Source organism: Triticum urartu, chromosome 6A (assembly GCF_056163025.1).
Source record: "Triticum urartu cultivar PI428250 chromosome 6A, HENAU_Tu73, whole genome shotgun sequence".
Taxonomy (NCBI): Eukaryota; Viridiplantae; Streptophyta; class Magnoliopsida; order Poales; family Poaceae; genus Triticum; species Triticum urartu.
The window spans coordinates 493903922-493918134 of NC_141878.1; the positions used below are offsets into that span (position 1 = coordinate 493903922).

General features: G+C 46.8%; 2 protein-coding genes across 3 annotated transcripts; both read left to right on the top strand.

Moving 5' to 3' along the window:
• Positions 1–3792: 3792 nt before the first annotated feature.
• On the top strand, positions 3793–11064 carry LOC125514349 (trafficking protein particle complex subunit-like protein). Its single transcript, XM_048679659.2, has 9 exons — positions 3793–4351; positions 4549–4610; positions 4830–4944; positions 5072–5195; positions 5849–5929; positions 6324–6665; positions 6761–6924; positions 7003–7832; positions 9155–11064. The coding sequence occupies exons 1-9, from the start codon at positions 4005–4007 to the stop codon at positions 10618–10620; spliced, it is 3531 nt and encodes a 1176-aa protein (XP_048535616.1). The 5' UTR covers positions 3793–4004; the 3' UTR covers positions 10621–11064.
• Positions 11065–11432: 368 nt separating this feature from the next.
• Positions 11433–13983, top strand: LOC125514350 (Phosphoribosyltransferase family protein). Of its 2 annotated transcripts, none has more exons than XM_087528460.1 (6): positions 11433–11924; positions 12023–12434; positions 12527–12679; positions 12970–13098; positions 13497–13596; positions 13675–13983. In XM_087528460.1, exons 1-6 carry the CDS (start codon positions 11512–11514, stop codon positions 13806–13808), a joined length of 1341 nt encoding a protein of 446 aa, XP_087384586.1. In that variant the 5' UTR covers positions 11433–11511; the 3' UTR covers positions 13809–13983. The 2 variants fall into 2 exon arrangements, with proteins under 2 accessions (XP_087384586.1, XP_048535617.1); XM_048679660.2 differs by having other exon boundaries at positions 11434–11924; positions 12527–12595.
• The last annotated feature ends 230 nt before the right edge of the window (positions 13984–14213 follow it).

A 14213-nucleotide genomic window follows, 5' to 3' on the forward strand; every position in this document is an offset into this window, starting at 1 on the left:
GAAGTTGACCTTAATTAAAATGCATCAACCGCGTGTGTAACCGTGATGGTCTCTTTCCGGCTGAGTCCGGGAAGTGAACACGGTGTTGGAGTTATGCTTGACGTAGGTTGTTTTAGGATCACTTCTTGATCATATTTTATCGACCATGCTTTGCCTTCTCTTCTCGCTCTCATTTGCGTATGTTAGCCACCATATATGCTAGTCGCTTGCTGCAGCTCCACCTCATACCTTTTACCCTACCTGTTAGCTTAAATAGTCTTGATCGCGAGGGTGCGAGATTGCTGAGTCCCCGTGACTCACAGATACTTCCAAAACCAGTTTGCAGGTGCCAATGAGACCGTGCAGATGACGCAACCAAGCTCAGGAGGAGCTCGATGAAGATCTTGTCCTTTGTGTTGTTTTCGTTCTAGTTGATCAGTAGTGGAGCCCAGTTGGGGTCGATCGGGGACCTTTGTCGCATTTGGGGTTCTTCTTTTATTTTGGTTCCGTAGTCGGACCTTGATTGTATTTGGATGATGTAATGCTTTGTTCATGTAATTGTGTGAAGTGGCGATTGTAAGCCAACTATGTATCTTTTTCCCTTATGTATTACATGGGTTGTGTGAAGATTACCTCACTTGCGACATTGCTTTCAATGCGGTTATGCCTCTAAGTCGTGCTTCGACACGTGGGAGATATAGCCGCATCGAGGGCGTTACAGATCGAGATTAGGATTTGTCACTCCGATTGTCAGAGAGGTATCTCTGGGCCCTCTCGGTAATGCACATCACTATAAGCCTTGCAAGCAATGCAACTAATGAGTTAGTTGCGGGATGATGCATTACGGAACGAGTAAAGAGACTTGTCGGTAACAGGATTGAACTAGGTATTGAGATACCGACGATCGAATCTCGGGCCAGTAACATACCGATGACAGAGGGAACAACGTATGTTGTTATGCGGTTTGACCGATAAAGATCTCCGTAGAATATGTAGGAACCAATATGAGCATCCAGGTTCCGCTATTGGTTATTGACCGGAGACGAGTCTCAGTCATGTCTACATAGTTCTCGAACCCGTAGGGTCCGCACGCTTAAAGTTCGGTGACGATCGGTAATATGAGTTTATGTGTTTTGATGTACCGAGACATAAAGATTGATATATTGGAAGCCTATATTTGGACATCAAAATAGTTCCGAGTGAAATCGGGATTTTACCGGAGTGCCGGGGGGGGGGGGGTACTGGAACCCCCGGGGGTTAATGGGCCTTGTTGGGCCCTAGTGGAGAGAGAGAGGGGGCGTTCAGGGCAGGGCCGTGTGCCCCTCCCCTTGAGTCCGAATAGGACAAGGAAGGAGGTGGCGCCCCCTTGCCTTTCCCCTCTCCCACTCCTTCCTTTCCCCTCCTAGTGGGACTAGGAAAGGGGAGTCCTACTCCCACTAGGAGGAGGACTCCTCCTGGCGCGCCCTGCTAGGGCCCGCCGGCTTCCCCCCTTACTCCTTTATATACGGGGGCAGGGGGCACCCCAAGAGACACAAGTTGATCAATTGATCTTTTAGCCGTGTGCGGTGCCCCCTCCACCATAATCCACCTCGGTCATATCGTAGCGGTGCTTAGGCGAAGCGCTGCGTCGGTAGCATCATCATCACCGTCATCACGCCGTCGTGCTGACGAAACTCTCCCTCGAAGCTCTGCTAGTTCGGAGTTCGTGGGACGTCACCTAGCTGAACGTGTGAGGTGTCGTACGTTCGGTACTTGGATCGGTCGGATCGTGAAGACGTACGGCTACATCAACCGCGTTCTCATAACGCTTCTGCTTACGGTCTACGAGGGTACGTAGACGGTACTCTCCCCTCTCGTTGTTATGCATCACCATGATCTTGCGTGTGCGTAGGATTTTTTTTTTTGAAATTACTACGTTTCCCAACACACCCACATATCAAATTATCAAAGTAACGAACGTGAATCGTATGAGCATGATGAAAACTAACTTGACAGCAATTCTCATGTGTCCTCGGCAACGCTTTGCTTTATATAAGAGTTTGTCCAGGCTTGTCCTTTGCTACAAAAAGGATTGGGCCACCTTGCTGCACCTTAGTTACACTTGTTACTTGTTACCCCTTACGAATTATTTTATCACAAAACTATATGTTACCGATAATTTCAGTACTTGAAGAGAATACCTTGCTGAAAACCGCTTGTCATTTCCTTCTGCTCCTCGTTGGGTTTGACACTCTTAGTTATGGAAAGGACTACGATAGATCCCCTATACTTATGGGTCACCACTCATCCACTTGCTAATCTTTTTAAAAGATCCAACTAAGATGAACCAATTGCTAGTGAGTTGAGTGCACTAGAATATCTTTATGAAGTTTTTCTTGAAATTCATGAATCTGAAAGTTGTGTCGAAGTGCTAAAAGAAGAAATTTATGAAGTGATTCACAATAGCTCCTTGAATGGAAAGCATGATTGCAATGATGTTACTATAAATTTTATTAATGTCAATTGTGCTAATAATATGCAAAACCTTTAGCTTGGGGATGCTAATTTTGCTATCTCCACTACTTATTGCGATGATCATGATTGGGGTGATAATGCTTCTTATGATCTTGAATTTTTTAAGCCTTATGATGAATATGTTTGCAATAATATTGAAAGTGAGTTTGGAAAAGTGTCAACTCTAGGTAATAATGATCCCACTACTTTGGATAATGATCAATCTTATGAAAATTTTGATAAAAGTGGGCTTGGAGATGCCATGACTTTATTTGATGATAATCCCACTATTTTGGAAGAACTGACTGAAGGATTTACAAGGGGAATATCAGGGTCATGTAATTGAAGCAGATGCATCATAGGATCTTTGGATTTAGAACGTTTTCTTTGGCATGCTCGGGTCTCACAATGACATCAATGTGCTGCAATGATCGCCGTTGTTTGTGAGGTTGACTGGAGGAAAAGCTCCTCCTTGTCACTATACCGTGGCAGACCTGTTTTGCAGTTGTTCGTGGACCTGCACAATAATGGGATCCGGAGACCTTATGGAAGGTGATGACATGTTGTGTGATCATGCACAACATGATCATCGAGAATGAGGGTGACAATGCTGTCACATCTCTGAAATTTGAGAACATGGGTGATCCTATCCAACTTCCAGACCAGAATCCGGTCACATTTGAAGAGTTTATTCAAATGCATCAACAAATTCGGCATCGACCAACTCACGAGCAGCCGAAGGAAGATCTGATTGAGCATCAGTGGGCGGTGAAAGGGCAACAATGTTGGGATGTAATATTTGAATTTTTTAATTTGACCTAGTGATGTATGTGGCCATTTTAACGTATGTACCCTTTGTGTGCGGCCATTTGATCGTGCGAATTTAAAAAAAATAAGGAAAGCAGGATGTATGCAGCTACGGTTGGATGCCGTCCCTGTGTCCGCGGACTGCTCCCCTCCGTCCACGGACGGATGCGGGAGGATTTTTGTGGGCCGCCGTTGGAGATGGCCTAACGAATTATAAGCGATCGAGAGATGATTTTTTTTAAACCGGGCCAATCCCCTCTCCATTGCCGAACGAGGGGGAAGGAGCGAGTTCAACGCATGCACTGTCAGGAAACCCACCGCATTCGCTCACCATCGAAACAGATGCTATGTGATGATGTTAGAGATGCTTTGACATGTTGCATTGCATTGTATTGCTTATATCCAGCCAGAAGATGAAAGGGTCGAATCTGAAGGACAAATAAGAACGTGCCCAAAAACTGCACGAAATCCCCCAAAACTTTACAAAGAAGCACTCAAACTATGCACACTATTACACCTAGCCAAGCCAGACCAGCACCCGTTTGTTTCACTGTTACTTCCGCGTCCCCCTCGTCCCCGTCCCTCCGAACGCACGGAACAGCCAGCCATCACAGATCCGAGCTCGCGTCCGCCTACCTCGACGACCGCCGGCGCGCGCGGCTCCGGGATCGGAGACCTTTCGCCCGGCAGCCTCGCGGCGACCGCGGGGTGGGGCGGACGCGGTCATGGAGGACTACCCGGAGGAGCTGCGGACGCCGCCGGTGTCGCTGGTGTCCATCGTGGGGTGCCCGGAGATGCACTCCACGATCTCGGCGGCGCTCAGCTCTCAGCAGCCGCCCATGAACACGCTGGCCCTCCCGGACTTCGCCAAGGCCAACATCCTCTCCCGCACCGCCAAGAGCCGCGACCCGCTCGCGCCGCCGCAGGCCGCCACGGGGATCCTCAAGAAGGACTGGCTCCTCAAGCACCGGACGCGGGTGCCCGCCGCCGTCGCCGCCATGTTCCGGGCCGATCAGGTCACCGGCGACCCCGCCCAGTGGCTCCAGGCCTGCTCCGATCTCGAGAACCTCAAGTACCTCCTCTTCATCCTTTAGCATTGATCCCAAATCGACACGTGCAGTTTCACATTTATAATTATCAATGTTATAATGCGAATGAGCAATCTTTTCATCTGTCGGGATTAGGAACTTGTTGGACCCTTTGGAACAGTAGCAAGTGTAGTCCATCTTGAAATTACAAATGTCAAATGATTTACTTTTCTTTGCGCAGGTCTATAATCCAGGGAAGACATAGTAAATTGGTGGTGATCCTTGTACAGACTCAAGCTGGTGGTAAGTAACGTCTTGTCCACCCCTAGTGGTCTCTTTTATCTATCGACCATTAGTCAGAACACTGCAGGGCTTGTGCCCTATATACCATGATAATGGAGGACATGTGCCTACTCACAAAGAGGATCCTATACTTGCTTGATATTAGTGGGTCAAACCTCCCATCAGTGACATGCCAATTAGGAAAACGATTTTAAGCAAACACACAATTATATCCTGCAGATGAGCTGGGTGAGGAAGTTATGGTTGCCCTGAGAAAACGTGCGGAGATTGATTCTAAGCACCTGATTGTGTTGGTTGAGAGTGATGAAGCAGAACGGAATGCATCTCTCCTCAAGTTAGTTTCTCAGACATGTTATTTCTCCTCAAGTTGAGAGTGAAAAAGCTTGCACCAGTTTTTATTTATGATAATTTCCTTGAAAGTACATCTCATAATTCATCTGCTGTTCCAACCTTGTTGACAGATTGAGGACTATTTTTGCGGAGCTGTGTTCCACATACTATAAGGAGGAAGGGCGAAGGATAAAAGCCCGCATTGAGAAGAGGAACTTCTCTTCTGTGGAGCTGAGTGTCCGCTACTGCTTCAAGGTAAGGATCCCTGTCTCATCCATTCTAGTGCTATTAATAAGTGTTCCTAAGTACCATTGTAGGCATAGTATTAAAAACCGGACCAGACCGGTCCGACCGAAAAAACCCGGAACAGGCAGCCCTGGCGGTTTTTTGAGCTTCATGGACCGTCCTGCAATCAAACCGCAGAAAATCGGCTGAACCAGACGGTTTTTCTATAAACCGGGGAATAAAACCAGGCAGTTGGACCGGTTGATGGGCGTGAGTGCTAAAATTTTATTGCGTTGCATGGGATTCGAACGCAGGTGCCCTCAAAAGCGAAGCCGAAGTACTAATCTCAGCCCAGTAACCAACCGAGACAGGCTAGCTAGGTGTCAAATTGAAAGAAGTTACATTATTTAACGTTCCTCCCCTATTATATTAGTACGTTCAAATTGTTTTTTTACCTATTGAACCGACAATTGAACTGGTGAACCGGCGGTCTGACCGGCGAAAACCTGAAACGCCAGACTCATGGTTTGATCATCAGTCTGGTTCTTACTTAGATTATGATTGTAGAAGTACTGTAAAGAAAGCCTTTCACTTACACCGACTTGATTGTTAACCAGAACATGTGAATGAATTTTCTACCTTTTTATTTGCATTATTCTGATGTTTCTGATTTCTTACACCAGGTTGCTGTTTATGCGGAGTTTAGACGGGATTGGCCAGAAGCATTGAAGTTCTACGAGGAAGGAGTTCGTGTTTTGCGTGAGGTGTGACCGGCAGTCCTATGCCTTAACTGATATAGCCTTGTCAACAGTCATAATTAAGTAAATCAATGGTTGGCATGCCAAATTATTTTAGAAGTAATTAAGGAAAGGAATTAAGAAAAGCACCATTGTGTAAATGTTATTCTCTTTTTTTTAGGGAAGTGTAATGCTATTCTTGATCACTTCATACTAAAAAGAAAGCTGTGCAAGCATCTGATATCCTTATATAGCATTCTGCATTCACTAAAAGTAGTCCAAACAACACTTCGTTCCATCCTCCCTATTTATGTTTATACATTGCCTTCTAAATTTGTTACAGTTTGATTGATCTGCCACCGTTGCTTATAAAGTTTCTATTAATTTTGACACTTTCCATTGGCAATGCGCTCATATTTAGATGATTGGGACTTCAACAAGGTTGCCTCCAACCCAACGCCTAGTTGAGATAAAAGCAGTCGCCGATCAATTTCACTTTAAGATATCAACATTGCTACTTCATGCTGGGAAGGTCGTAGAAGCAATCACATGGTTCCGTAAACATATCCGAAGCTTTGAGCGTGTTGTTGGATCACCAGAAGTCGTTTTTCTTCATTGGGAATGGTTTAGCAGGCAGTTCCTTGTCTTTGGTGAGCTAATAGAGACAACATCAACAACTGTTCCAGATACAATATCCCCTCGGTTTGGTACTGCTGACAATGCATTGACTGAGTGGGAATTTCAGCCAGCTTACTACTACCAGGTTCAATTTAAATCTTCTGTACACAGCACTGTAATTGAGAGCCACATTTCTTTTACTGGATCACACTTAATCTATCATACATTTCCTTCTGGCAGTTAGCGGCAAATTACCTCCGAGAGAAGAGGTGTGCTTTAGAGTGTCCTCCGTCAAGGGCAAATCTTACCGGTGATAGCGAAATACCTGACTCAGTAATGTCTTCTGTATATGTTGGCCAGTATGTCCGCCTGTTTGAGGAAGGAGATACCATTTCTGTGCTTCCGTAAGTTTTCTTGATGCCTGTTTTTAATTGATAATACAACTTTAAGATTAATACTTATACTTCACACTGTGATTGCAGCCTTTCTGATACAGAATATACCAGTTATGCTTTGTCAGAAGCTGAAAGGTTTCAAGATTCGTACGAGATAATTGCATTGTTCAGAAAAGCTTATGAATCATTTCTGAGTCTAGGGGCTACGAGAATGGCTTCTTCCTGTAGTGCTGGAATGGCTATAGAATATTATGCAGCTGGGGAATTTGGTAACGCAAAAAAACTTTTTGATGGCGTCGCTGGTCTATACCGTCAGGAGGGCTGGACTACTTTGCTTTGGGAAAACCTGGGTTACTTGAGAGAATGCTCAAAGAAACTTAATTCTCTGGTGAATTTTATCAGCTATTCACTAGAGATGGCTGCACTACCGTTATTCTCTGGCAGTGTACAGGGCAACTCTGAAAATGAAAGTAATGGACCAGCAGGTTGGCCTACCATTTCCAGGAGAGAGGAAATACAGCAAGAAGTTGTCAATATTCTTGAAGGAAAACATACATCCCAAGTTATGGATGATGAATTTAATCTTCAATTGACGGAAAAATCTACTCAACTAGTTATTGATCAAATAAGTCCTCTAAGAATAGTGCTTGTTGCATCTGTTGCTTTTCATGACCAATCTGTAAAACCTGGCTCACCTCTGCTTGTCAGCGTGTCATTGTTGTCTCATCTTCCTTCTCCAGTTGCAATTGATCAATTGGAGGTTCAGTTCAACCAATCTGACTGTAACTTTGTCATTGTTAGTGCACAGGAAAATTCTTCTACGTTGAATTCAGATGTTCATGGCCAAGTTGTCCATTCTACTTCTCTTACATTGTTCAGCAATAAATGGATGCGGTTGACGCATGAAATTAAATCAGGTACTCTCTTAGCAGTTATGCGCTATTTGTTTCATTAAATTTTCATCCATGCTAGGCAGCATTTGATGTTAATTGCCAGAGACCAGAGTACTATCCTATATATAATGTACAAACACAGATGGCGAGATTGGATGCACCGATGCACCACATGAGTTGGAGAAGAAAATCCTAGAAGTTGTCCCATTAATTATGATAGAAGGGGGAACATCTCATGTTGAATTGGAGACAAGGAAAATAATCTAATCCATTTGTTATATGGTACAGTCCAATTATAATAGCTGTGATATTCCTTTGAAAGACTCCATGCTCCAGAGCACACATTGGTTAAGGGATGACTAATTCGCGGTCAAGCACCCTACATGGTCAAGTCTGACAGCTGAGCTATCGTCTTCTCCATCTCCAGTGGTTCTTCCACTGCCGGATCCTCCCGCCTTGTCGTCGAGGAACCACCTCCATCACAGTTTTTCCTCGTTGAGCCGCTGGCCAGCCCGTTGCCCATGCAGTTGTCCCCTGCCGTTTGTGGCCAGCGGCGCTGCCCCTGCCTCATATGTACCAACCGTCAGTCTGCCGCTGCCCAGGCCATCCCTGTAGCCTGGTGCTGGCATTGTCCCATCCCACCACTAAGCTTCGCCCTCGCCTCCGCCAGTGCTGCCGCCTCCTATCTCGTTCCAGCCTTCACCATCATCGGGCAACCGCGGCAACGCCTCCTCTGCCTCGGTCTGCGACGCCACAGCTTGGGCACCGACATCATGGCCTCTTGTGGCAGCACGCTGCCTGGTGGAGAGCAGAGCGGAGGAGAGAGGTGTGGCGGTGCAGTTGTATCGTGGGGATTGGAAGAGATAAGGAGAGAGAAGCACGTGAGGATAGGGGTAGATAAAGGTGTGTGGCAGTTGCAAGTTCCATTGGGTGCGACCGAGGATGTACAATGCATACCTTCACATAACTTGGCAAATAAACAACTGGAACAGTAAATATTAATCAGAAAAAATTGAAAATTGTTGAGGAAACAAACTCTAACCATTAACTTGGGATTTATTAACCATGCGATTGTGTGGGCTAGTTGGCTTGTTGTGACAGAAAAAAGGGCTTTTCATGATTAGATGATACAAAGAGCACAGCCAATTTTCTGCCATATCCGAAAGTTGATACTGTAGCTGTAGCTTATTTATATTTTGACCTGTTCATTTTTCATAATTTATAGCCTGCCTATTTGCTTCTTGGTGTGGGAATATCAAGCTTTCTTCTCCATCTGTTGGTGCTGATATTCTTTTTTCCTACCACGAGTTGTAAAATTGAAGTAATACTATGAGTACTTTCTGCAGGACAAAGTGGAAAGTTGGAATGTTTATCGGTGAAGGCAACAATAAATAAGCACCTTGTGGTTTGCTGCCAGGCTGAAAGTCCTGCTTCAATGGAAGACTTTCCGCTGTGGAAATTTGAGGATCAAGTGGAGACATTGCCTACAAAGGATGCTGCACTTGCCTTTTCCGGGCAGAAATTGATTCAAGTCGAAGAGCCAGACACTCAAGTTGACCTTGTCTTAGATTCTACTGGCCCTGCGCTGGTTGGAGAGTTGTTTGTTGTCCCAGTAACCATATTATCAAAAGGGCACGCAGTTCATTCTGGTGAGCTGAAAATTAATCTCGTCGATGCCAAAGGCGGTGGTCTTCTGATGAGTCCAGGGGAAGCAGACGAATCTGAAAGCCATCACGTTGAACTTCTTGGTGTTTCAACCGCAAGTGGGGATGAAGTGTCGAAGGAAGAAGTTGATAACATTAAAAAGATTCAATATTCATTTGGGGTCGTATCAGTTCCCACGCTAGTTGCGGGTGATTCCTGGTCCTGCAAATTGGAAATTAAATGGCATGGAGCAAAGTCACTCATGCTCTATGTTTCACTTGGCTATTCTCTAGACTCGAGTGAAGATGCATCACTACACAGACTTAACGTGCACAGAAGCTTGCAAGTTGAAGGAAAGATCCCCATGATAGTTGGTCACCAGTTTTTGAGACCATTTAGGCGAGAACCCTTGTTGCTATCTAGGATCAGATCCTCAAGCGGCGACAATAAAAAAGATTCACTTGCTATGAACGAGTCCAATATGCTTATTGTGAGTGCTAGAAATTGCACCGAGGTCCCTTTGCGTTTGCACTCGATAGCCATTGAATCTGATGGTGATGGGAAGCAGCTGTGCCCAGTGGAACAAATCAGCGGACTATCTGATGAATACGCAGTTGTTGCTCCTAGCGCAGAATACAAGGCAATATTTTCAGTCAATCCAAGGGCCAGCAATCCGGACTTTTATTTAGGTGATCTTTGCCTGAACTGGTCAAGAGATTTAGTCCTTGGAGAGAATCAAGATAGGCGTGTTATGATGAAGCAAAGATTACCCGAGGTTCATATCGAGGAGCCGCCGCTTGTTGTGAGCATTGAGTGCCCTCCCTACGCTATCCTCGGGACGCCGTTCACTTTCTATGTGAAGATCCACAATTCAACATCCTTACTCCAGGAAATCAAGTACTCTCTTGTTGATTCCCAGAACTTTGTTTTCTCTGGGGCACACAATCATGCCGCATTCATTCTGCCGAAAACCGAGCATACCGTTAGTCACAAGCTCGTGCCGCTTGGTTCCGGCTCCCAGCAGCTGCCGAGGATAACGGTAACTTCGGTGAGGTACTCTGCTGCATTGACTCCTCCAACCTCGGCCACATCCGTCTTTGTCTATCCCAGCGAGCCCAAATTCAACCTGGAAAAGAGCCACCCCATATCCGATGAATGCGTGAGCTAGATTCTCACAAACCCGGCAATCCACTCCTTATGCCCCCTTGGCTGTTCAAGCAGAGGAACGCCGCTGGAAAGAGAAAGCTATTGGTGATTCAGTCTCACCTCCTTGCTGAACAGGCTTGAAGCGAAAATGCTGTTGTCAGAGTGGTGATCGGCACGGCGCCGAAGTTTTGGCCTTGTTTTGAATATTGGTTTCTGTAGACCTTTTGGATAGACCAGATATGCCTGTAACTTGTGATTATACTCCATTGTTTTTTGGCTCAAGGATAGTTGCACACAGTAGACATGGCGCGTTGGTGCTGTATGTAAATTAGGCCCCACCAGGCAAGTGGGGAATAAGTGAGCCCCATATCTCTCAGTAGCAGAAGTTTTTTGTTATCTTCAGGTTCATTGTTTCTGTAGAACTTGTGTTTAACCATACGGACATCTCTGCTGCTACAAACTTTCATACCCAGTGTTGTCCTTAGTTTCTCTTTTCAGCGTAAAAAAAAGAAGCTTTTTACTCCTATTTTTGTCGCAATTTCCAGTAAAAGAAATGGTGTGATCTCCAGTAATTTTTACTGCCTTTCGACCTCACTTGCAATGCAAAGATTCCTGTGAAATTTGTGCCGGTTTCCAGCAAACCTATTGTTACTAATCAACACCTGAAATGTGAAGTGCTCAGTGCTCTGGGCGAGAAAGAGACGTCGCAACGGCGCCGCGGGGTGGCTGCGTGGTTCACGACGGTCGCCGTCCGGGCGGCGGCGCGCTCCACGCCGGCTCCAGCCATGCCGCCCCAGCCCAAACAATCTCTCTCGCCCATAAAAATCCAGGCGATTTCGTCCATGGAAATCCAAACTCGCCATCATTTTCCCTGCTTCGCTCGCCTAGCATTAAACCCAACCAATCCCATCCCATGCTACCAAGTGCCACGGCGACAAACACGTACTCGTATTGGCCTGGCAGTGGCGCCGCGGCTGGGGGTCTAGGGTTTAGCCGGGCGGCAATAATTGGGAGGCCGAGAGGAGAATCGAATCGATACTCCCGGCCCCGGACGACCTGCTTGGCTGCGCGCGTCTCGATACCACCTACCTCGTCGCCGTCAGAGCCTCTTCCCACGCGCCGCTCCCCTGTCCCCGCGCCCGCCGCAGCCGCTGCCGCCCCCTGCCGGGACGAGATGGAGGTCGCCGCCGCCGCCGCCGCCGTCGCCGTCCCGAGGCACAAGGTGAAGAAGCAGATTAACCTCTTCTACTGCGCCGAGTGCGAGGAGCTCGCCCTCAAGGTCGCCGCCGCCTCCGACGCCATCCAGCTCCAGTCCATCAACTGGAGGTACGCCACGCGCGCCGCCCCCTCCCCCTACCTCCCCTCCTCCTCGATTCTGTTCAACCTCTCTCATCTAACCCCTCCCGACTCCATGGCGCCGCCAGGAACTTCCCGGACGGGTTCCCGAACCTCTTCATCAACAACGCGCACGACATCCGGGGGCAGCACGTGGCCTTCCTCGCCTCCTTCAGCTCGCCGGCGATCATCTTCGAGCAGATCTCCGTCATCTTCGCGCTGCCCAAGCTCTTCATCGCCTCCTTCACGCTCGTGCTGCCCTTCTTCCCCACGGGCACCTTCGAGCGCGTCGAGGAGGAGGGCGACGTCGCCACCGCATTCACGCTTGCGCGCATCCTCTCCATGATCCCCAAGTCGCGCGGCGGGCCCACCAGCGTCGTCATCTACGACATCCACGCGCTCCAGGAGAGGTTCTACTTCGGGGACGACGTCCTGCCCTGCTTCGAGACCGGCATACCACTCCTGCTGCAGCGCCTCAGCCAGCTCCCCGACGCCGACAATGTGCGACCCCAGCCATTTCCTGCTAATTTCCAACTGTGCTGTGAATCCTTGTTGTTGCTGCTGCTGCTTGTCTGACTCCTCGTGTGCTGCAGGTCACCATTGCCTTCCCAGATGATGGGGCGTGGAAGCGCTTCCACAAGTCGTTGGCCAACTTCCCGGTGGTCAGTCTGCTCTTCTGTGCGAATGCTTGGATGTGTCTAATTTTCATGTTCCTTTCTGTTTGTGATAAACAGAGAGATTACGCGGTATTAAGTTTTCAGGCCTCAGATCCTCTGACTTAGGAAGAGAAGTCAGGGGAAGCTACAGTAGCCTGACTTCCCTTCTCTAGATTTTCATAAGCTGCAATTTAACACAACGATTATGTACAGTGATTGTCCACAGTAATCTGTGCATCTACAGTGATTCCTGGGCAGTGTCGGATCTCTAACTTGCCTTCCATATTTTACACAAAGAGGCCACTGTAGCTCCCTGACTTTCCTCTTGCATGTCAGAGGATCCCTCTCCCTTTTGATGATGGAGCTGTTTGACTATATAGGTTGTCTGTGCGAAGGTCCGTGAAGGCGACAAGAGGATAGTCCGGATTAAAGAAGGGAACCCTGAAGGGCGACATGTCGTTATTGTTGATGATTTAGTGCAATCTGGTGGAACTCTTAGAGAGTGCCAGGTAACTATCTCTCATTCTGTTGCAATTGCTGATGGGTACAGTCTTGTGGCATCATTTCTAGTTGTCCAACCGAAATACGTAATGCCCTGTACAATGCAAATTTTACCTGAATCCACATTTCATAGTACTACCAGCAGGCTAAGTCATGTAAAGCTAATAAGTTCAATTCCATTCCTTCGGCAAACCTGGTTATAGCAAGAGTCAGTGGCATGTGAATTTTCACGCTGTGGTCGATTTGGTGTGACATATTTACTTCATGTCATTGTACAGCGAAATAGAAGTAACATATTTCAAGTGCCAATTAAGTATGATGCAGTCTGTGGACTTTTAGCTGCATATACTGTTACGTTCCCCTTTTTTCCATGAGTATTTATGTTCTGTTCAACTGTGTTCTGCAGAAAGTTCTGGCTGCTCATGGTGCTACAAAAGTTAGCGCCTATGTAACTCATGCTGTGTTCCCCAATCAGTCATATGAACGCTTCATGACTGCTAATTCTGGTAATTGGCGATTCTCCCTTTCCCCTGTTTTTCAGCTATTCAAACTTTGGTTTGCTCATTGTTTTAATTTTATGGCAGCTGGGCCAGGTGACCAGTTTGCTTACTTCTGGATCACGGATTCGTGCCCTCAGACGGTGAAAGCCATCAGCCAACAATCTCCATTTGAGGTGTTGAGCCTTGCTAGCTCGATCGCTGATGCCCTTCAGATATGAACATGGACTGTGAAATGGGCTGCTCCTGAATGTAGAGCTTACATTTCCAGCTCCAGCGAAACAAATAATGTGGAGCTAGTTCGAGTTATCTAATCGTGTCTTGTCTGAAGCTTTCATAAGCAGCCCATGGTTTGATAATAAAACAAGGCATCGGATGTTCACCCGTTTGGTTCTCTGTATTCGCTTCCAATGCTGTAGACTGGTCTAGCGTTTTAATTTCCTGACATGACATGACATGTACGAAGGCTGAAACCTGAGTGTTTGCATTTGATTGAAATTATCTTGAAATTCCAGGTCAGGTTTCAACCTCCTGCTTACTGAATTGCCATCAGATTGCCCTAATAGGGATACATCAGCTGAAACCTGTAGTCTTATTATTTGCTTCCCTTTTCTTCTTGTTGAAAG